The sequence below is a fragment of the Eurosta solidaginis genome, chromosome 4 (genome assembly GCF_040869045.1).
Source record: "Eurosta solidaginis isolate ZX-2024a chromosome 4, ASM4086904v1, whole genome shotgun sequence".
NCBI classification, from domain to species: Eukaryota; Metazoa; Arthropoda; class Insecta; order Diptera; family Tephritidae; genus Eurosta; species Eurosta solidaginis.
Window position 1 is genome coordinate 60,659,250 of NC_090322.1, and position 24,855 is coordinate 60,684,104.

The 24,855-nt window shown below is 39.7% G+C and overlaps 1 protein-coding gene across 1 annotated transcript in view; it reads right to left on the bottom strand.

Annotated features, from left to right (window-relative positions):
* crn (pre-mRNA splicing factor crn) overlaps nucleotides 1–18,315 on the bottom strand; it is a 136,655-nt gene extending 118,340 nt beyond the window's left edge. Inside the window, exons 1-2 of the mRNA XM_067781844.1 lie at nucleotides 18,197–18,315; nucleotides 17,169–18,141 (exon numbers count right to left, since the gene is read on the bottom strand). Coding sequence (XP_067637945.1) covers nucleotides 17,169–18,141; nucleotides 18,197–18,232 — 1,009 coding nt within the window. The 5' untranslated portion in view covers nucleotides 18,233–18,315. The remainder of the gene's footprint in view (nucleotides 1–17,168; nucleotides 18,142–18,196) is intronic.
* Nucleotides 18,316–24,855: the final 6,540 nt, after the last annotated feature.

The following is a 24,855-nucleotide window of genomic DNA, read 5'->3' on the forward strand; positions in this document are numbered from 1 at the left end:
TTCCGCTTGGTAAACACTACAGTGATATTGTAGGCGAAAAGAGACCTCTAGACCCAGATCCGGCGAAAAGGGGCTTTCTCCCACCTTCCCGTCAAGCTTAGAACCATCCGTGAATATGTTGATGGCACCCGGTACCGTATGTTGTCTGGTATTCCAGTCCTGTCGCGATGGTATATATATACTATAATTTTTAACGAAGACGTTCTTTGGCGTGCAGTAGTCAGTGCGCACCGGTATTGGGACTGGGGCGTTCGTGCCCAGGATTGTTGCATGTCCACTAGATCCATTTTTCAGAGACCTGTTTCCTTTATGCGTAGAGCGGCGATGACCGCTATTTCCTTCGCCACCAGGTCAAGAGGTGGAAGGTATAGCATTGTGTTGAGTGCTTCAGATGGAGTGGAGCCGAGAGCTCCGGTGATGCAGAGCTCCGAACTCCGTTGCACCTTTTGAAGCGTTTTAAGATAGGTAGTTTTAGCTAGTGCAGGCCACCAGACCAAGGCACCATAAAGAAAAATCGGGCGCACAACGGCTGTATAAATCCAGTAGGTCACCTTAGGGGAGAATCCCCAGGAGGTGCCAATTGCCCTCTTGCAGGTGAACAGCGCTGCTGCTGCCTTCTTGCATTGCTCAACTATATGGTCACTCCATAATAGCTTCCTATCCAGAATGACTCCCAAATACTTGACTTGATCAAACTTATGAACCACCCCTGTTTAACCTGCAAGTTTCCTTGGACTCCCGTTAGAGGACATTGATGACAATAATGAAAGGGGTGTTAGAGGCGTTGGTTCCACATTACAATTAAAGAGATGGTTGGTGTCATGTGGGGACACATTGCAAGCGGGGCATACATTTGGTATGTCGGGGTTGGTTCTGGATATGTACGAGTTTAACCTGTTACAGTATCTAGAACGAAGTTGAGCCAGAGTGACTCGCGTTTCCCTGGGCAGTATGCGTTCCTCATCCGCAAGTTTTGGGTACTTTTTGTTGAGTACTGGATTCACAATTTGTGATTGGTCGCACCTATTGGACGGGGCGTCGGGCCTTTATGCCAGGAATTTCCCGGTCAATCTAGTACTCAAAGAACAATACCAAATTCTCGCAGAGGAGGAACGCACACTCCCTAGGAACACGCGAGTCACTCTAGCTCAAGTTCGATCTGGATACTGTAACAGGTTAAACTCTTACCTATCCAGAATCAACCCCGACATACAAAACATAATTCCTGCTTGTAACGTGTCCCCACATGACACCAACCATCCCTTCAATTGTATTGTGGAACCAACGCCTCTAACACCCCTCTCATTATGGTTGTTGTTGTTGTTGTAGCAGTACCTCGCTCCACCTAACAGCCGCGACCGATCACAAATTGTCATCAATATCCTCTACATGCATGCATTGAGTACTCGCGATTTTTGCAGGGCTGTTACAGTATCCAGAACGAAGTTGAGCAAGAGTGACTCCCGTTTCCCTGGGGAGTATGCGTTCCTCTTCCGCGAGTTTTGGACACTTTTCTTTGAGTACTGGATTCACCGGGCAATTCCTGGCATAAAGATCCGACGCCTGTTTGTGGAGTTCACCAAGGACCTGCTTGTTTTTTCGCTTGTTGTTGTTGTTGTTGTTGTAGCGATTAGGTTACTCCCCGAAGGCTTTGGGGAGTGTTATCGATGTGATGGTCCTTTGTCGGATACAGATCCGATACGCTCCGGTAACACAGCACCATTAAGGTGCTGGCCCGACCATCTCGGGAACGATTTATATGGCCACATTGAACCTTCAGGCCATCCCTCCCTCCCCACCCCCAAGTTCCACGAGCTTGGGTCGCCAGAGCCTCGTCTGTTAGTGAAACAGGATTCGCCGCGGATAGGTGAGGTTGACAATTGGGTTGGAGAAGCTATATGTTGCGCTACACAACCCCTTGAATCCCTGTTTTTTCGCTTCATACGGCTGGGTTCTCAGGTGCCGTATTTCCTCAAAATATTTACGGAGATTACTCCTTAAGCCCCTAGGCGGTGTTGGCTCATCAATCAGATGTCTGTTGGGATGCTCAGGTTTCTGGGTATTCAACAGGAACTGTTTGGTCAGCATCTCATTTCTCTCCCTGATGGGGAGTATTCTCGCCTCATTATGCAGATGGTGTTCTGGGGACATAAGAAGACAGCCCGTGGCGATTCTGAGAGCAGTATTTTGGCAGGCCTGTAGCTTCTTCCAGTGGGTAATTTTTAGGCTTGGCGACCATATGGGTGACGCGTAGCACGTAATCGGCTGGCTAATTGCTTTGTATGTAGTCATGAGCGTTTCTTTATCTTCTCCAGGTTATTACCAGTAAAATCTGGGGTTCCACAGGGTTCTATTCTTGGTCCAATTTTATTTAGTTTGTACATTAATGACATAGAAAAATGCTGTCGTAAAGTATCCATTCACCTCTACGCGGATGATGCTCAGATATACCTTTCTGCCCCTCTTGGCTTAATAGAGGATTTAGTTTGTCGATTAAATGAAGATTTAGAAGCTATATTTCAATGGTCTAAAAAGAACAAGCTACACCTTAATGCATCCAAAACACAGGCGATCGCTATTTCACATTTTTCCAACAATCTGAATGGCATTTCTCCGATAGTTATAAATGGAAGTGTTGTGAAATATGAGAAGAATGTCAAAACTCTTGGATTTATCTTAAATAAGCACCTAACTTGTGTTGATCATGTGAATTCCTCAATTAGTAGGTTATATTATATGTTAAGGCATTTATGGAAAACGGCTTATTTTATTCGAGAAGATATAAAACTTAAACTTGTCAAAAGTCTATTAATACCAATAATATCTTACCATGAATTGATATACGGTTGCCTGGATAAAGCTTCCATGAACAAATATCAACTACTGATTAATAATTGTGCCAGATATATCTATCTTAAACGGAAATATGATCATATTTCGAACTTCACAAAAACTGTTATTGAATGCAGTTTATCAGCATTCTTTGACCGTCGTTTACTAATATTTATACATAAGATTATCTTTTCTCGTACGCTGGAATGCCTTTTTGTAAAACTTACTTTCGCACAATCATCCCGTACTTGCTATCTAATTGTACCGCATTTTAAGTATTCAGTAACATCGAGAATGTTTTTCGTTAGGGCTGTGCAGTTGTGGAATGCTTTGCCTAATAAAGTAAAGTTAGAATCAAATCCTAAGCGCTTCAAATTAGTTGTACATCGCACCCTTTGTTCTTGAACATTCTTATGTGTTTTACTTTTTCTTTTTCTTTTTTACTTACCTCCATGGAACATATGCTGTATGGTTTGAATGTTACTTCTATTTTTGTTTCTAGCTTTTAAACTTACTTTGTACTAGTAATAAGAATAATAACAAATATGGCACTGTAAAAGACTATGTCTTATATGTGTATTGTAACGAATTTGCTTGCAAATCCTCTTATTTGCAATCCTCTGCTAAGTTCGAATCACTAAACTGTTGAATAAATAACTCCAATTTGTAATAATGCAAAATGGCCTTTATTAAAGTACTTCACAATAACAAACTGTGCAACGAATAGCTTGCTTAATAACCACACTGATTGATAGCTCAATGAAACTCTACTATTCAAAATAACACTGCTATTGCTCGCTAGATATCGTCTTAATCAAACTGCTTGACAACTCAAATCAAACTGAATTACTTCTTACTCGCCTGCACTGCTTTTATAGTTTACGCTGCATACTTCTAGGCTCTTCGATTTCCAGAAGTTACTAGTTGTTTCGGCTACAAAATCGCCAGCCACAACTACGTGCACAAATTATTGCCCTCTCTTGTGACCACTGAGATAAGATATATGCATGTGTTTGTGCATTGCCGCTCCGCTGCTCGTATACGTACATATGTGTAGATGCAATTATTTATTCGTTTATGTAAACACATAAAGATTGAATTATTGATGTGAATGTTTGTAGTTTACAGTCTCTCGCGCGCACATAGCCGTATAAGTAAATGCATCTGTGTGTGACATCTCTCTGGGCTGCCTTATATATGTGTATACTTGATTTGATTATTAACGTAAATACTGCTTGGCATGGCCTTAGCATCGCCTTAGTGATGGGATAACTTAGGGGTGGTAATATCCGTGACACTGCCCTCCACCTAAGTCTGATCGTCCCGATCAGACAAATCTCCCAATCTAAACGCCGCTAGCATCTCCAAATGTACCACTCTTCTAATCCGTGGTTTCCCAGTGGTTTGTATGCGGTAGATGGTATCACTGATCTTCTTCACAACTTTGTACGGGCCTTCCCAACTGCACCGAAATTTGGCTGGAACACCTTTCCGCCGGTGAGGGTTGTTTAACAGTACCAAATCTCCCGCCAAGAAACCTTCCGAATTAGAGTTCTTGTCATGCCAGTGTTTCATCTTATTACTCATTACCCTGGGCCGTTCCTTCACACTCTGTTGTTTGGTCAATGAACCACTTCGTAGAGCTTGCGCTGGACGGATTTGCTTTGCATAATTGGTATCGTTCCCACATTTCACAAGAGTAGTGCGCTCCGGCTTGAAACTACCCTCGCATTCTTTCTCGGAAATTCGTTGCTTCGTTTTCCTGCGTCTTTTAGGTTTTGTCAATGCCAGTGTTTCTCTCGCAGGTACTTTTGATTTTGATTTATTTGGCCCATTCGATCTATCAACCTTTGCCTTTGACTTTCGTGGTCTTTGTCGAGTCTTTTCCACCAGTACCCGATTACTGCTGAACCCTTTTTCCAAACTAAAGTTAAGTGGTATGTCCTGGTTCTTATAGCGCATAATTTTCCTCCGCATATCGATCCTGACGTCATGGTCAACCAAGAAGTCCACTCCCAATATGACTTCATCAACGATCTCCGCCACAACGAATTTGTGTAGAACCATGACTTTTCCAATTAATACCTCACATACCACTTCGCCTTGGACTTGATTATATTCGCCTGTTACCGTACGCAACCTTGCTCCAGGTAATGACTTTACTCTCCTGTAGACCAAATCAGATCGAATCAAGGAATGAGATGCCCCCGTATCTACAGTCAGTACACGCTCTTTACCATCCACATTCCCTCTGACGGTAAGACTGCTTGATTTCCTTCCGATTTGCGACACAGATATCACAGGACATTCAACAGCCGGGGCAAGTTTTCGTTCTTTACATTCGACACGCTCTTGCTCATTTCCGCCAGCTTTGCGTTTACGGCCACCCACATTGTTGGAACTATTAAGGCCAAGATCGCAATGACGTGCAATGTGACCGGACTTCCCGCATTTGAAGCATTTGATAACTTTTTCACTCCGCTTTTGCGATCCTTTCAGCGCCTCCAATATTGCGTGTACCCACTCAGCCTTTCTACTTCCACACGGCGTGCTTTGAAAACTGGCTTACACAGAAGCGACGCTGTTTCCTGAATCAGGGCTTGTGACACCGTTTCTGCGAATGTTGGCTTTGGGTTTGCGTATGTAGCCCGCTTCGTTTCCACATCCCTTATGCCATTTATAAAGCTCTGAATCTTCACTCTTTCCGTGTATTCCACCGGTGCATCCGCATTTGAAAGATGAGCCAATCTTTCAATGTCCGAAGCAAACTCCTGCAAAGTCTCGTTAGCTTTTTGGTAGCGGTTTTGCAATTCTATTTGAAATATCTGTTTCCTGTGTTCGCTTCCGTATCGCCGTTCCACAGCAGCCATCAATGCGTCATAGTTGTTCCGCTCTCCTTCGCGAATCGTCTGTAGGATTTCGGCTGCTGGCCCTTTCAATGCCACGAACAGAGCTGCAACTTTATCTTCAGCATTCCAGTTGTTAGCTGCCGACGTCTTCTCAAATTGTAGCTTAAAGACCTGGAAAGGAACAGAACCGTCAAAGGATGGTGTTTTTACCTTTGGATTGCTTGTTGAAACAGCTGGGCGGTTTAATTGCAACTCTTGTATACGACCTCTCAAAGCATCCACCTCGGCTTCGATTTTTTCCTCAAACTGCGTTATTTTCTCGTCCATACGTGCTTCGAGTTTTGATGATAAACGCGCCTCTTGCGCTTCGAGTTGTACTGTTATGCGTGCCTCTTGTTCTTTCAGTTGTGTCTCCATCTTTGATGTAATCTGTGTCGACATTTCTACCATACGCGTTTCTTGTGCTTCAATCTTCGATGTAATCTGTGTCGACATTTCTGACATACGCGTTTCTTGTGCTTCAATCTTCGATGTAATCTGTGTCGACATTTCTGACATACGTGTTTCTTGTGCTTCTAGTTGGGATGATATATGTGACGACATTGATGATACTGTCGATGTTTGAGCAGCTATTGCAGCCAATATCATGTTCAAGTCTGTGCTCGTAACTGTCTGCGATGTTTCATTTTTCTCTTCAATTTTTGTTGTTGTCTCGTCCCCATCAGGATAAAAGGCATACTCGTCCACATCAATTCCTTGCGACTCCATTACCTCTCGTAGCCGTGCTTGAAGTTCGATCTTATTGCCGGTTGTATTTAATCCACGGTTCTCCAACTCCTTTTTCAGTTGCTGGATCTTCAATTCACTGAACTTTGCCATGTCCAAGTTGTATTCCCAATCTTCGGAATTTATTCAACAATTCCTCTTCTGACACCAATTGTAACGAATTTGCTTGCAAATCCTCTTATTTGCAATCCTCTGCTAAGTTCGAATCACTAAACTGTTGAATAAATAACTCCAATTTGTAATAATGCAAAATGGCCTTTATTAAAGTACTTCACAATAACAAACTGTGCAACGAATAGCTTGCTTAATAACCACACTGATTGATAGCTCAATGAAACTCTACTATTCAAAATAACACTGCTATTGCTCGCTAGATATCGTCTTAATCAAACTGCTTGACAACTCAAATCAAACTGAATTACTTCTTACTCGCCTGCACTGCTTTTATAGTTTACGCTGCATACTTCTAGGCTCTTCGATTTCCAGAAGTTACTAGTTGTTTCGGCTACAAAATCGCCAGCCACAACTACGTGCACAAATTATTGCCCTCTCTTGTGACCACTGAGATAAGATATATGCATGTGTTTGTGCATTGCCGCTCCGCTGCTCGTATACGTACATATGTGTAGATGCAATTATTTATTCGTTTATGTAAACACATAAAGATTGAATTATTGATGTGAATGTTTGTAGTTTACAGTCTCTCGCGCGCACATAGCCGTATAAGTAAATGCATCTGTGTGTGACATCTCTCTGGGCTGCCTTATATATGTGTATACTTGATTTGATTATTAACGTAAATACTGCTTGGCATGGCCTTAGCATCGCCTTTGTGATGGGATAACTTAGGGGTGGTAATATCCGTGACAGTATTTTAAATAAATAAATAAATAAATAAATTTTTTCGCATCCGACAGCACTTTATCGCCAAAGGCGATGGAAACTTTGCCTTTGTGCTTAGACGGATTCGATAGGGACTTTACGGTGGTCCAAAGTTTACCCACGCCGGTAGAGAGGTTACAACCTCTTAGGTGCTCCTCCCATTTCGCCCGCTTGTGTTCATCCACAAGCAATCTGACGCGTTGGTTTTTATCCCTTATTTGGGGGTCGCCTGGATCAAGCTGTCTTATAAGGTCACGTTCTCTCGCTAAGTTTGCGGCCTCCGCCGGGAAGTGGGGCCGAATTTCGGGAATTCTCCCGGCGGGAATGAAACGTGCCGAGGCGGATTCAATGACCTTGCGGAAGGCACGCTCCCCTTGGCGAACATCAGTCGGTGGTACGCTCGAGCGAAATAAGTATAGGCAGGTGGTCGGATGCCAATGTTACCATCGGCTGCCAGTTGACGCAGTTTACGAGTTCTGCGTTCACGATTGAGAGATCTGGCGAACTGTGACAGCTTCGTACCATACGTGTGGGGGCGTCTCCGTTTATTGTGCAGAACGTCGTTTCTTCTATTTGATCCGCCAACATCTCACCCCTACTGTCCGCCCGCAAATTTGAATGCCATAGATCGTGATGGGCATTGAAATCGCCTAAGATAATGCGATTGTTGCCAGTAAGAAAGGCGCTGATATTAGGGCGGTATCCACTGGGGCAACAGGTGGCAGGAGGGATGTAGATGTTGATGATTTGTAGGTTTGCATCGCCTGACCGGACAGATAGGCCTTGACGTTCTAAGACATTGTCCCTGCGGTCGATGCCAGGATCAAATATATAATATTGCACAGAGTGGTGTATGATAAACGCGAGGCCGCCTCCATTTCCGCTCTCGCGATCTTTTCTGTGGACATTATACCCAGAGCAGGTCTGCAATGCAGATCTTGCTGTGACTTTAGTCTCTTGAATCGCAGCAATGCGGATGTTGTGCCGCTTCATGAAATCGACTATCTCCGTAATCTTCCCAGTTAGTCCATTACAGTTTAACTGCAGAATTCTGAAGTGCATAGGGGGAGACGTCGCCACTCTGGGGGTAAGTGACTGCGCCTGGGTTGAGGAAGGCTAGGACGCAATTGCTGTTGTGGCCCTGGGACTGGGCGTCCTTGGGCAAGCATTGGGGTACCCGGATGATTTGGGTTTGCGACTTGGCAACATGGCGCGATGAAACCCGTCGGGGGGTTGCCGTCGCGGAGACCAGAACATCTAGGAAAGTGGCACCACCCAAGGCAGGAGCTGCATTGGACGGATGTCGCAAACATATATATTCTGTGCTGGCAAACGGAGGTAGGGACTAAGAGTCTGTTTCCCTGACCTACACGATTGCTGCCGGAAAAGAGGGGGGAGAAGACGGGGGCAGGGGCTGATGCTCAGTATTGCTACCGACTCTACTACGAAGATAGCAGTTATGAGTGGTAGCAGCTGTTTGAGTTGTTGGCGCCGTGGGGCGCGAGCAGCACCGAGTACTTGTTTTGGCTTGCTGAGCAGCGGGGCTGCTCGCAGGCAGTGGGGGGACGCTCAGGCGTAGACTACGGTACGCCCTTGGGCGTGAACCGCAAGGAGCCACAAAAGATTTATAAAAGTTATGTACGTGGACGTCGGGTTTTGGGATCAAGCCCAGAACAACCTGTCCGATGGAACCATCCCTTACACGAGACACACTGAACAGAGTATGACCATCCTAAAAAGATTCTTTTCCGGCAGATGCAGCAAAACCATTTCTCAGGACCGGGGTCAGGAGACGGACCCGGATTGGATTCGATACCTTCCCGAAGAAAGAGAATATGGAGCAGTCCCGTTGCAAGGAGCTGCTGGGAGGATGACAATTTGTGGGAGGGACGCAACAAATTAAATAGGGGTACACTGAAATGACAGTCCTTGGTCGGGAAAAATCCCGAGTCGCTCCGGTACATAGAACCGACTGCCTTGGGAAGCGAGCGTTTCTTTATCTTTTCCCCAAGTACTGCCAGCGAGGGATTTGAGGATTTTGTTACGGCTCTGAATTCTCGGAACAATTGCGGTTGCGTGCTCACCAAAATGTATATCCTGATCAAACGTCACACCCAAGATTTTGGGGTGTAGGACATTCGGTAGCGTAGTGCCATCGACGTGGATGTTCAAAATGGTCGACATTTGGGACGTCCATGTTGTAAATAAGGTCGCGGAAGATTTCGTCGGTGATAATGCTAGGTTTCGCGAGGCGAAAAACTGGAAAGATCAGGGAGGTACCGTTTATTCTATTGCAAAGCTCATCGATCTGTGGGCCTGGGCCTGTGGCCATTATTGTGCAGTAATCGGCGTAGGAAACGATTGTAATCCTTCCGGTGGTGAAAGTAGCTTAGATATGTAGAAATTAAACAAAAGTGGGGACAGGACACCACCCTGTGGCACCCCTTGTTTAATTCTTCTTGGTTTTGATGTTTCGTTTCTAAATTGCACCGATGCCTGCCGACCACCCAGATAATTTGCGGTCCACCTTTTAAGACATGGGGGAAGGGTAGACCCTTCCAGGTCTTGCAGTAACGAGCCATGGTTGACCATATCAAAAGCTTTTGATAGGTCTAGTGCTACGAGTACTGTTCTATGGTGGGGGTTTTGATTTAAACCGCAATTTATCTGGGTGGTAATGGCATTTAGCGCGGTGACGGACGTGTACTTTTAGAGTCTTTAAAGAAATCGAAAATTCTTAAGTTCTGCGCGTTAATAAGCTCACAAAAGTGGTGTAAACAATAAAGTTACAGCAGGCAGCAGGTGATGTACCAACAATCAAAAAATAAAGTGTTTTCGTATACAAATAAACATTAAAGTGAAATGTTCAATTGGTATTGTGCTAAAATATATTTTGCTTGTTCAGTTCGACATATATATATATATATATGTATGTAACAGTGAAAACAGAAAAATAAAAGAGAATGGAGGTGTGCGAAAAATGCCACAAAAAAATAAAGGGGGAGACAGGTGTACGATGTGAGGGTGTGTGTGGTAAAGTGTATCACAAAACAATTGCATGTGCATCTATGGACGAATATAGCGTGAACTGCTTGCAAGGCTGCCAATTTTTAAGATTTACATATGTGCGATGGTTGTATGACATATATCTCCAATGTAGATGATGCCCTCAGAGAAATACTTTCTATTTCAGAAATTAACAAAGTAAATTTAAGGGAGCAAAAGGGTGAACTTGAAAAAATGTTGAATGAACACAAAAGGGAGATAAGCGCATCCATAACGCACAGCGAAAGAGAGATGAAAAGAATTGTGGATAATATAAACAGGGTGAACACGGAAAAATTAGAGTTGATTAAACATGTAGAGTCTTTGCAAAGCAAACAAAGAAATGCTTAATAAGATCAATACCCCAAATGAAGCGTTTAATAAGCAAAAGGAGGAAATTATAAGAGAGGTTAAAAAGGTTGCAAACCAAAATAAAGCTGTTACTGCTAAGGAAGTCAATTCATATGCCAATATTACTAAGAGAATTCCTCCAATAGTAATTAAACCCAAGGTTAAACAAGCATTAGAGAAAACAAAAACGGACTTGAATAAAATAGATACATCCAATTTGAATATAGGTAGGGTACAAAATAGAAACAATGGTACAATAATTATTAGTGCGAAGTCAGCTAGTGATAAGGATAAAATTAAGGACACTCTAACAGAAAGGCTAGATAAAAATAAGTACAACATAGCTGAACCGAAAATATATTTTCCTAAAATCATGGTGACTAACATTAGTACTGAGCATCCTGAAGAGGAAATAGTTGGTAAGATCACCAACCAAAATGAGTTTTTGCGAGATGCTAAAATGAAATGTGTAAGAGTTATCAAATCAAGGAAGGAAAACAGAGCCTCATATATCAATGCAGTCATTGAGATTGAGCACAACTACTATGAAGACGTGTTGAAATGCAAGAAAATCAATATTGGTTGGGACCGCTGTCCAGTTTACGATGCTCAAACTGTAAAAAGATGTTATAAATGCTTAGGGTTTAACCATATAGCGGCTACTTGTACACTTAAACAGAGGTGTAGTAAATGCAGCGGGGAACATAAAGTCGAAGAATGCACAGAGAGTGCACCCCTAAATAAATGTGGTAATTGTATAGATAGTAACAATCGGTTAGGTTTAAATATTAATACAGAACACAACATCATGAGTCATGAATGCCCAGTTTATTTAATGAAACTTAAGCTGGAAAGACAACGCGTGGGCTTTTAGCCACCAAAACTAGCTGATCGGGGGATAAAAGCTTTTAACTTACAGTGCATTTACCTAAATATTTGTAGTTTTCTAGCCAACAAACCTGAACTCGAAAGAGTTATAGAAGAGTTAGACCCGGACATCGTTCTATGTTCAGAAGCATGTATAACACCGGATGTTAGTGATGCGGAAATAAACATTCCTTATTATACAATGGTTCGTTGCGATTCTCATAGTAGACACACAGGAGGTGTAGTCTTACTATTAAAAAAAGGTATCGAGTACAAAGTCAGGTATAATAGATCTATTGATTTAAATGTTTGGTGCGCTATAATTAAATTAAAAAAGTTCGACATTAAATGGCAAATAGGTGTGTTGTACCATTCTCCAAGCTCTAGTGATATCGAATTTTTAAATCACTTGGAAGCTATACTTTCTGAGGAACTGGAGAGTGGTACAAACTCCTTGTTAATTGGGGATTTTTACATTAACATGAATGTTAATACCGCAACGAGTTCTAAGCTCAATGAGATATTTTCACGTAGCGCGATGAGGCAAATGGTGAATTTCAATACAAGGATTGCTGAGAGGTCCCAAACGAGAATAGATCTACTATATGCAAATGCTGATGTACTGTCCTGTACTAATCTTGAAAATCACAGAATTTCTGATCACGAAACCATTTCATTTGCTTTCAAAGTGTGTAATTCAAATCCTCTGCGGAGAATGATACCCACAATGTGTTGGAAGAATTATTCTGCTGATAACCTCATTTACTTATTAAGAAACTATGATTTCAGCGTATTAAAAAATATGCATCTCAATGACTCGGTTGAATATATAAATACCTGCTTATCACACTGCATGGGTTTATTAACATCAGAACAAGACAGGATAGTGAGGTTGAGAAATAAGTGGTACGATCATGAACTGACCGAAATTAACAAATTAAAAATTCCAATTGCACTCACAAGCCAGAAGATCTGGTGAATTTTCGGAATATAATACGGTTGCAAAGTATTATAAGAAACTAATCAAAATTAAAAAAATTAAGTATATGGAGAAAAATATTGCCTTAAATTCTTCTGATAGGAAATTAATGTGGAAACACCTCAAGCAAGCAGTAAACTTAACTGAGGTGCGTGACAATATCCTGACAGTGATTGTAAATGGTATAAGATATGAAACACCCGAGGATATAGCTCAAGCATTGAATTCCTTCTTTGTTGATAGTATTGGTGACATAAATCGAGAAATCGAAACTTTGGATAGTGGCGACAGTGTGCAATACACGGTTAGCACATGTCTGAAATTCCAAGAAGTTACGGTTGATGATGTCATATTGGAAGCTAAAAGGTTAAAAAATAAAATCGGAGGAACAAATTTACTATCAGAAGGAGTAATTAAGGATTCGGTGTCTTACATGGGACATTTCTATGCGGATATCATAAATAAATCATTAGTAGAGGGAATAGTGCCTGACGCATGGAAAATATCAACAATAGTGCCAATAAAGAAGGTAAAAAATTCATTAAAGGCAGAAGATCTGAGACCGATCAACACGTTGCCGAATATCGAAAAAATTCTAGAAACAGTAGTAAAAGATCAGCTCATAAGTTACTTGGAAATAAATAAAATACTAATTAAGGACAATCCGGTTTCAGAGAAGGCCACTCTTGTGAAACGGCTTTAAATTATGTAATATCGAGTTGGAAAGAACTAAATCAAAAGAAAAGTATACTTGCGGTTTTTATCGACTTGAAGAGAGCATTTGAAACTATAGGCAGAAATATAATGATTAAAAAATTAGAAAAAATTGGAATTAGGGGCAACGAGCTGCAGTGGTTTCAGAGCTTTTTAGGTAACCGAAGACAAAAAACAGCCATTGAGTCGGTTGTCTCGGAAGAGGTATTGGAATTGGATTGCCACAAGGATCGGTTTTGGCACCGGTCCTATTTAACATATATATAAATGATATATCTTCGGCGCTAAAACATAGTAAAATAAGGCTGTTTGCGGATATGACGCACTGCTCGAAGTAAGTGAACTTGATATCATGTTAGCTAGGAGCAAAATGCAGGAAGACTTGAACACCCTATACAGGTGGCTTTGTAACAATAAGCTTAAACTTAATGTTAATAAAACCCATTTTATGGACATATCTAGAGCGATGAATAAGGAATCTTGTAATATCGAGCTAAAAATAATGAACTCAAACATTAACGAAGTTAAAACTTTCAAGTACTTAGGGGTTCAGATTGATAATAAATTAAAATTTAATGATCATATTGATTATATAGTTGCCAAAATAGGCAAGAAAATTGGTTTTTGGAAAAGGTCATGCAAATTTATCAGTAGAAAATACAAACTGAAAGTGTATAAATCCATCATAGAGCCGCATTTCATATATTGTCCCACAATATTCTTTATGGCCATTGTAAATCAGGTAGATAAGCTACAAGTTATGCAAAATAAAGCATGAGATTTATATTAAACATGAGGTATGATACTCCCATTAATAACATGATAGAAGCACTAAACTGGTTGAGTATAAAACAGCTCATATTCTACCACAGTATGAAATTTGTATTTAATATTAAGCACGGTAAATTACCAACATACCTCAGCGAAAAGCTTGGATATGTAAATGATGCACATTCATGCGTAATCAGAGAAAACAATAATTTTAGATTACCTCTTTTCAAAACAGAAGTGGACAAGCAAAATATATTTTATAAGGGCCTGAAATATTTCAATGAACTTCCTAATCACATAAAAAGTAGTAATAACTTCAATACCTTTAAAAAAAGTTTATTGGAGCATTGTAAAACCCTTTCAATAAGATAAAGTTTTTTTTTCTTTTATTTTTTACATGACATACCGATACTGGAGCGCGAAAAGGGAATGGTAATACTGGTAGCAGCAAAATACAATGCACCCGGCCCTAAGGAAAAGAAAATCAGTCGCCACCTGTAACTCCAGACAGTTCCAACAACAAATGTCGCTGGAATTCGGTATTTTCAGCCTATATTTACTGTTGCTGATCGGGATCACTCGCATTCCGACAGCATTAATATAACAATAAAATTATATGATGTGTAACCAAAATAAGGTCAAACAAAAGTTGGAGCAGGGGGATTGGAAACACGTCCTTTTCAACCTCCCAATATATTTTGAGATGTGCTGATCGGAATCTTCATGCGTTCCGACAGCGTCTTTACTAAACAAAGTTGAGGGGTGATTGGGTACACTTCAATTTCCAACATCCAAAGACATGTTTAGCTGTGTTGATCGGAGACCAATACATTCCGACAGCTTAAAATACAAATATAATTGAAAAATATAAGTTCCAAATTTTGTTGCTTTACGCTGGGAGCCCTGGAGGATTGGAAACGCGCCCTTTCCAACCTTCCTTAAATGACTGGCTCCCAGACTCGTCCGTTTGTTACGCCAGTAAATATGCTGATCGAAATCACATGGCATTCCAACAGCATATTCAATAGAAATAAATGATATAATAATGAATTGTACTTAGTAGTTTAAGTTTTAGGCCTAAACAGCCGTAATAATAAATAAATTAAATTAAATTAAATATTAGGGCGGTATCCACTGGGGCAACAGGTGGCAGGATGGATGTAGATGTTGATGATTTCTAGGTTTGCATCGCCAGACCGGACAGATAGGCCTTTACGTTCTAAGAAATTGTCCCTGCGGTCGATGCCAGGATCAAATATATAATAATGCACAGAGTGGTGTATGATAAACGCGAGGCCGCCTCCATTTCCGCTCTCGCGATCTTTTCTGCGGACATTATAACCAGAGCAGGTCTGCAATGCAGATCTTGCTGGGAGTTTAGTCTCTTGAATCGCAGCAATGCGGATGTTGTGCCGCTTCATGAAATCGATTATCTCCGTGATCTTCCCAGTTAGTCCATTACAGTTTAACTGCAGAATTCTGAAGTGCATAGGGGGAGACGTCGCCACTCTGGGGGTAAGCGACGGGTGACTACGCCTGGGCTGAGGAAGGCTAGGACGCAATTGCTGTTGTGGCCCTGGGACTGGGCGTCCTTGGGCAAGCATTGGGGTACCCGGATGATTTGGGTTTGCGACCTGGCAACATGGCGCGATGAAACCCGTCGGAGGGTTACCGTCGCGGAGACCAGAACATCTAGGAAAGTGGCACCACCCAAGGCAGGAGTTGCATTGAGCGGATGTCGCAAACATATATATTCTGTGCTGGCAAATGGTGCAAACGGAGGTAGGGACTAAGAGTATGTTTCCCTGACCTACACGATTGCTGCCGGAAAAGAGGGGGGAGAAGACGGGGCAGGGGCTGATGCTCAGCATTGCTACCGACTCTACTACGAAGATAGTAGTTATGAGTGGTAGCAGCTGTTTCGAGTTGTTGACGCCGTGGGGCGCGAGCAGCAGCGGGTACTTGTTGTGGCTTGCTGAGCAGCGGGGCTGCTGGCAGGTAGTGGGGGGATGCTTAGGCGTAGACTACGGTAGGCCCTTGGGCGTGAACCGCAAGGAGCCACAAAAGATTTATAAAAGTTATGTACGTGGACGTCGGGTTTTGGGATCAAGCCCAGAACAACCTGTCCGATGGAACCATCCCTTACACGAGACACACTGAACAGAGTATGACCATCCTAAAAAGATTCTTTTCCGGCAGATGCAGCAAAACCATTTCTCAGGACCGGGGTCAGGAGACGGACCCGGATTGGATTCGATACCTTCCCGGAGCAAAAGAATATGGAGCAGTCACGTTGCAAGGAGCTGCTGGGAGGATGAGAATTTGTAGGAGGGACGCAACAAATTAAATGGGGTTACACTGAAATGACAGTCCTTGGTCGGGAAAAATCCCGAGTCGCTCCGGTACATAGAACCGACTGCCTTGGGAAGTGCCTTCTTAACTTCAAACCTAATTGTATAAATGTGATTTTTTGGCTGTATGTTTGTTCTTTGAATAATAATAATTTATCCATTTAAGACTGGACACTTTTTTTCATTCATGTTGTTGTTGTTGTTGTTGTAGCGATAAGGTTGCTCCCCGAAGGCTTTGGGGAGTGTTATCGATGTGATGGTCCTTTGCCGGATGCAGATCCGGTACGCTCCGGTACCACAGCACCAATAAGGTGCTAGCCCGACCATCTCGGGAACGATTTATGTGGCCACATTAAACCTTCAGGCCATCCCCTCCCTCCCCAACCACAAGATCCATGAGGAGCTTGGGGTCGCCAGAGCCTCGTCTGTTAGTGAAACAGGATTCGCCGCGGATAGGTGAGGTTGACAATTGGATTTGGAGAAGCTATATATTGCGCTGGCAACCTGAAGGGTTGCGCTACACACCCCTTGAATCTGGTATTTTAGTAGCCTCTTACGACAGGCATACCTACCGCGGGTATATTCTGACCCCCTTACCCGCTGGGGTTTTTTTCATTCATCTATGTTATAGGTAAGTCACTTATTGCTCCTTACTATAGATATATTTTGATATATTTTGATAATAAAAGAAATCTTTAGATTCCGAAATAAAAATATACTGGTGTATGTTGATAAGCTCACCTTCTATTAGGCGTAAATAGTCAAACCAAGCATCATAGTTTTGTGGATTCGCAGCAACTTCTTGTTCGTATTGGAATTTTCTTTTTGAAACAATAACATCTTCAATACCAGCCCTGTCACCATATTTTTTCTCGTGTATCGTATAGGCTTTATAGAGTTCTTGTGTTCTCTCTTTGGGTAAGTGATCCAAAGCATACTTGTATATTACTCGCGTCCTATCATGCTCCTTTTGTCCTTCCTCAAAACGTGCAAATGCAATAAATAGTCGTTCGTCAATATAATCATCACCGAAGAATTCAACTGCACGTTCATATACCCTACGTGCACCATGAACAAAACCGTGTGACTCTTCGAATCTTGCAAATTTAATCCAGTTTTTAACATCAGGATGTACATATACGAAACGTTCATAGATGGCACGGGCACGATCTATTTCTTTATAGCGAAGTTCGAAATTTACATAGGTTTGCCATGCCTGTTCTTCTGGCTGCCATTCCATCCAACGTTCAAATACTTGCCGTGCTCCGGCAACATTATCCAACATTTCTTCCATATAGGTGTATTTGTACCAAAATTGATTGACGCGCGGCATAATTGTAACGGCTCTATCCCATAAATTACGAGCATGATTTACTTGTTTATTTTTCATTTCCATTTCAGCATATTTCAGCCAAATTGTGATGTTTCTATGATCATTATCCAAGGCACGTTCCCATATTGAACGCGCTCGTTGAATTTCTTTTTGTGATTCCTCCCATTGCGCATACTTTATCCAATTACTAACTACCATACGATTTTTGCGGAGGTTATCTTCAAACACTTTGCGTTTACGCTGTTGATAATCAGCTAACTCTGCGGGATCGGAAATCTTTTGCTTAGGTGGCGGTGGAAGAATTTCCAAATCACGCTCTTTGGCTTCGCGAAGCAATTGCTCCGCAGTAATTTGCACTTCGGCAGGAGCTTTGTTTTTGACCTGCAAGCCAATATAATTAATGAATATAGTTCGTATTTAAAAGCATATCCCTTACCTTTGCAACCTTAGGCATTTTTTGTGGCTTTTCCATTTTGATAAAACTTAAATTAGTTTTTTTAAGAAACTACAAACTAGAAAGTAAACATATCCATTGATTAATTTCACACATTCCTATGAATAGCTGCTAACAGCTGATTTCTATTAGGGTAACAACAAAAGGCCAACCCATTGTACAATTGGTAATTGTATTATGGGCCAACATAAAGGGCCAATTAATGGTGACTTATAACCATATAACTACAACCAGATAAAACAGCTGATCGAACATACCTTATGGAAATAAATGAATCGATTAATGGTGCCTTACCATAACGCTGACTCCATTTTTTTTTTATTATTTTTATTTATTTATTATTACGGTCTTTAAGACCTAGTTTAGGTTAAAATAAGAGATTAAACATAAATACTCATGTCACATTTAGTGACGTACAATATAAAAACAATTTTTCTTTGAACTTACTAATATTTTCACAGTCTTTCAAATCAGAAGGTAACTCATTATACATTTTATACCCTAAATATTCAAGAGACCTTTGGGCGAACTCAGTTCTTTTTCTAGGCAGTCTTATATTATTGCAATTTCTAGTTCCATAATTGTGGATTTCATGATTATAATGTATTTTACTACTCAGGTAATTCGGTAACATTCCTAACCTAAGTTGGTGTATAAATTTCAATGTGAAATAACTAACTGACTGTTTAATACTAAGCCAGTTTAATCTATTGAGCATTACAATTTTTGGCGTTCTTGGAGGACATTTTAAAATAAATCGCATTGTTTTGGTTTGCTGTATTTGAAGTTTCTTAATATATATATCATTACTTAATAGCAGAATAGTAGGACAATAAATAAAGTGTGGTTCAATAATTGAACGATATACCAATATTTTATGACCTTGACTGGTATGTTTACATGTTCTATACATGAAGCCTATTTTCTGTGCAATTTTCCTTTCCAGATAAGTTACATGCTCTCCAAAATTTAGATTATCATCAATCAAAACTCCTAAATACTTAATTTTGTCTACTCTTTGGATTACCATGTTTTTACCTTCAGCGTAATATTATTTAAACTATTGTTACTTATGATATTATTGTTTTTACAAAATATCATGAACTTAGTTTTTTCGACATTTAATTTCAGTTTTCTAAGGCATAACCATTTGTATAGTGAGTCCAGGTCTTCTTGTACTTTCAGCATGGCACATTCTGCATATTTTTCACTTATGATAAGCAATGCATCATCCGCAAATAGACATATTTTACAATATTTTACGCATCTTTTGATATCATTAATATACAATGTAAACAATATTGGCGCCAAGACCGAGCCTTGTGGTAAACCAATGTTAACATCCACCACTGATGAAACCTCCTTTCCAATTATCGTTCTCTGTTTTCTGTCACCCAAATAACTCCAGAACCATTCCAACGCCTTTCCTCTTATACCAATTTTAAACATAACGTCCAATAGCTCAGATCTATCGACAGTTTCAAAAGCCCATTTTAAATCCAAGAAGACAGACACAGTAAATTTTTTGTCCGCCATGTCTTCTTTCCAATCTGCAATTACCATATTCAACGCTGTTTCACAAGAATGGCCCTTCCTGAATCCCGATTGTTCTGGGATAATCACATTGTGCTTCTCTAAGTATGCCACAAGTTAATCCTTCACCACTGTCTCCATAATTTTTTCATTTGTAGGTAACGTGTTAATTGGACGTAGTTCATCAGGTTTCATTGTATTTTTTACTTTTTCAACAGTTATTATTGTTGAAATTTTCCAGTAACTAGGTACAATACCGCTGTTTAAGGATTCGTTAATTATGTCTTTGTAGAAATTAGCAGTATATGTCATGGCATCTTTAACGACACCCTCCGATAAAAGCTTGTCGCCGCCATATTTGTTTTTAAGTGATTTTGTGATAATAATAATATCGTCCACTACAATGTCAGTAAATTTAAATGTTTCAAATGGATTACTATGATTTGCGCTTATTTGCGCTTTGTATAAAAAAGTTATTTAGGGCATTAGCTATATCATATTCATTTTCCAGGCATTCACCGTTAATTACTATTTTAGTGATATGTTTTTTAACATCATTAAGCTCGACGAGGTCTTTTAGACACTTCCACATACGTATCACCATTGTTATGATTTACTCTATCTTCCATGTATTTCTTTTTTTTTTATAAATTATGGTTCTTTTATATATTTTCTTAATGACGTTATATTCGCCCCAAAATCCAGTATTTCTAGCAGTTTTATAAGATTATATTTTTCTTTTCTGCAGGTTTGTTAATTCTCGGTCGTACCACTTATTTCTTATCTGTATTTGGGTCCTCTTTATATAAGTCAGTGCTTGCATAGACTCAGTTAAAACTTCGTTTAGGGCTTTAGTTTTAGTTTCTACTCCGGAAACTGACATAAAGCTGAAATCGCATGTTCGTAGCAAAGTTAAAAGATTTTCAGCACTATAGTACTCCCAACATGTAACAGTAGCATACTTTCTTATTTTACAAAGCTTTGTTGTTGGCACTTCGAAGTGGATTGTCTCATGGTCAGAAATAACCATACCATAGCCAACCAAATGGTTTTTCGCCATATCCATAACCTAAAAATATTTGAGTTGGTGAATTTAATAACTTTTTGTAGGTTTTATTCATTGTTTTGGATAATTTATGACTAAGAGACTTATTTTTTGAGGAATATGTTTGTATTTTTTTGCGTTTTCTTCATTTATATGAAATTTTCAAGATTTTTAAGTTAAGGCACCATTAATCGATCACATTGGAAATGGTTATGGATATGGGTATGGTTACGACAAAAGATCAGCTGTTTTTTATAGGCAATTCATACGTCATTTTCCTTTAGCTCTTGTGTCGGAGCTATTATGGTATGGCACCATTAATCGATGACATTGGATATGGATATGGCTACGACTATGGCGTTAGGTTTAAGGAAGTTTAATTGGCCCTTAAGGAAGTTTAATTTGGTCTTAAAGGGCCAATTAATGGTGACTTATAAGCATATAACCATAATCAAATACCAGATAATCGAATCTACCTTATGGAAATCAATATAATCGATTAATGGTGCATAATATTGATGATGATGAGTTTTAAGCCGGAGTCATTGGTGCCGTATGTCGTATCGCTGTATCCGTATCCCTAACGTAATCAGCTGTTTATCGTTACGACGGTAAACCAAAACCCAATTGGTTGGCTACGATAACGTTACGACCTTAGCGGCACCAATAATCAATTGCATTGATTCTCATAAGGTTGGTCGAATCAGCTGTTATAAGGTTACCGATACGGTTACCGATAAAGCACCAATGTCTCCAGCTTAACACATGCTTATGCATTATGATTAGATTGCATGTATTTTTATAGAGACTGGATGAATGAGCGACACGAGCGCCATCTGATATTGAAAGGTAGCCAACTCCCCAATTTTGTTCAAGCAAATCATAAGAAGAAGAATTTATTTGCTTTGGCGCTAAGGGTGTTGGCAAACTTTGCAAGTGAAATTATTTTTCCCACTGGTTGGTAAATTTTCCAAAATTTTTCGCAATTAAAAACTGCAATATAAAAAATGAATACGACACAAAATAAGTTAGCAAGTGTTTTTTTTTTTTTTTGTGTAGGGAGAATGTTTACAAGAGTGCTTCGCGAAATTTTGTATGTGAATGGGCAAGGCGTAATAAACTTCAATTGCCAAGTCTGAAGTTCCTTCATATGTACAAACACAACTTCTTGGTTGATTGTGGCGATGTTATTGGAATGCATTAGCTTGTGTTAAACGCATCTATATCAAAAATTGGTTTTTGGTTTTTCGCCATATCCTTAACCTAAAAATATTTGAGTTGGTTAATTTAATAACTTTTTGTAGATTTTATTCAAAGTTTTAGATACGTTGCACTAAGAGACTTATTTTTTGTGGAATATGTTTGTAATTTTTTGCGTTTTCTTAATTTTTATGAAATTATCACGATTTCTAGGTTAAGGCACCATTAATCGATCACACTGGAGATAGATATGGATATGGGTATGGTTACGACTATGGCGTTAGGGTTAAGGAAGTTTAATTAGCCCTTAACGCTAGCATTTAAAGGGCCAATTAATGGTGAAATATAACCATATAGCTATAACCAGATAAAACAGCTGAACGAACCTACCTTAAGCGCCAAATACACGACACGAACATTTCCGCGAACATTCCCGTTATGTCATGTTTCTGCGACCTTTTCTGTCGTGTATGGTGGTGTTTGCCAGTTCGCGCAAATGTTCGCCAAAAGTCAAAATATTTTAATTTTTGGCGAACTGTTCGTGCGTGTAATCGTAGTAATTTCTGAACGGAACAGACGTGCGCGGAAAAGTAAAATTGACAATAAAAAATTTCTGAGTGAATTTATTGAAATGTATAAATCTTTGCCATCATTGTGGCAAGTAAAAAGCAAAGATTATTGTAATAGAATTAAAAAGAATAATGATTATGGCAAAATTTTTGTAAAAGTTGGTCAAATGTTGCCTTGCTCATACGAACATTAAACCATTCTTTGCACCAAATTCTTTTTTTGCGATCTTCTCTCTTTTTTTACGCTTAATTGCCACAGCGAGCAATATTGCTGCAGCACAATTGTTGTCCGTATTCATCGCTGTCTGAAAGGGAACTAATGTTCGGCCAAAGTTCGTATGGTGTATGGCCAAAGCTGCGAACAAGATTGCGGAATGTTCGCGGAAATGTTCGTGTCGTGTATTTGGCGCTTTAAGGAAATCAATGTTATCGATTACACCATAACCATAAAATAAACATACAATTGGTTTTCGGTTTTCGGTTTTCGTCATATCCATAACCTAAAAATATTTGAGTTGGTGAATTTAATAACTTGTTGTACATTTTATTCAAAGTGCTCATGGTTTATTAACAGTTGTTTTTGTTTTTATCGGCCTATTGATAAATGATTCAAGGTTCGATTCGAGCTCAAGGCCAGAACAATAATTTTTTTCTAATGAAAATTATTGTTATTTTTTAATTTTTTTAATTTTTCTAAATTTGAAAAATTGTATTTTGTTATTGGAATAGTAAGTAGAAAATTTTTCCGACAACCTGCAATAGCTGCGCAGATAGATCCATTTCGAAGGGTGCTAAGCCTTCATCATCAGTACGCTTTAGGCACGCTGCGCTAACCATTTAGCTATACAGCGGTGGTTTGTTTGACTGGCAAATTTGCTACTTCTATTCCTTTTTACAAACTATATTTATTCAGTGTTGCGCCATCTGGTGCAAATCACTGATAATGCTGGATTTTTGTTTATTGTCAATTACTTTGTTTGACATTCCCAAGTGCTCATGGTTCACTAACAATTGTTTTTGTTTTTATCGGCCTAATGATAATTATGGTTATTTTTTAATTTTTCTAAATTTGAAAAATTGTATTTTGTTATTGGAATAGTAAGTAGAAAATTATTGTTCTGGCCTTGAGCTGGAATCGAACCTTGAATAATTTATCAATAGGCCGATAAAAACAAAAACAATTGTTAATGAACCATGGGCACTTGGGAATGTCAAACAAAGTAATTGACAATAAACAAAAATCCAGCATTATCACTCATTTGCACCAGATGGCGCAACACTGAATAAATATAGTTGGTAAAAGGAATAGAAGTAGCAAATTTGCCAGTCAAACAAACCACCGCTGTATAGCTAAATGGTTAGCGCAGCGTGCCTAAAGCGTACTGATAATGAAGGCTTAGCACCCTTCGAAATGGATCTATCTGCGCAGCTATGGCAGATTGTCTGAAAAATTTTCTACTTACTATTCCAATAACAAAATACAATTTTTCAAATGATGAAGGCTTAGCACCCTTCGAAATCGATCTATCTGCGCAGCTATGGCAGGTTGTCTGAAAAATTTTCTACTTTCTATTCCAATAACAAAATACAATTTTTCAAATTTAGAAAAATTAAAAAATAACAATAATTATCATTAGAAAAAAATTATTGTTCAATAGGCCGATAAAAACAAAAACAATTGTTAATAAACCATGAGCACTTGGGAATGTCAAACAAAGTAATTGACAATAAACAAAAATTCAGCATTATCTGTGATTTGCACAAGATGGCGCAACACTGAATAAATATAGTTGGTAAAAGGAATAGAAGTAGCAAATTTGCCAGTCAAACAAACCACCGCTGTGTATGTAAATGCTTAGCGCAGTGTGCCTAAAGCGTACTGATGATGAAGGCTTAGCACCCTTCGAAATGGATCTATCTGCGCAGCTATGGCAGATTGTTTGAAACATTTTCTACTTACTATTCCAATAACAAAATACAATGATTTTATTCAAAGTTTTGGAAACGTTATCCTAAGAGCCTTATTTTTTGTGGAATATGTTTGTAATTGTTTGCGTTTCTTCATTTTTATGAAATTTCCACGATTTTTAGGTAATGGCACAATTAATCGATCACATTCGAGATGGTTATGGATATGGGTATGGCTACGACATAAGATCAGCTGTTGTTGTTGTTGTAGCAGTGCTTCGCCCCACCCAACAGCCGCGACCGATCACAAATTGTTATCAATATCCTCTAACGGGAGTCCAACGAACCTTGCTGTTTCAACAGGGGTGGACCATAAGGAAAGGGGT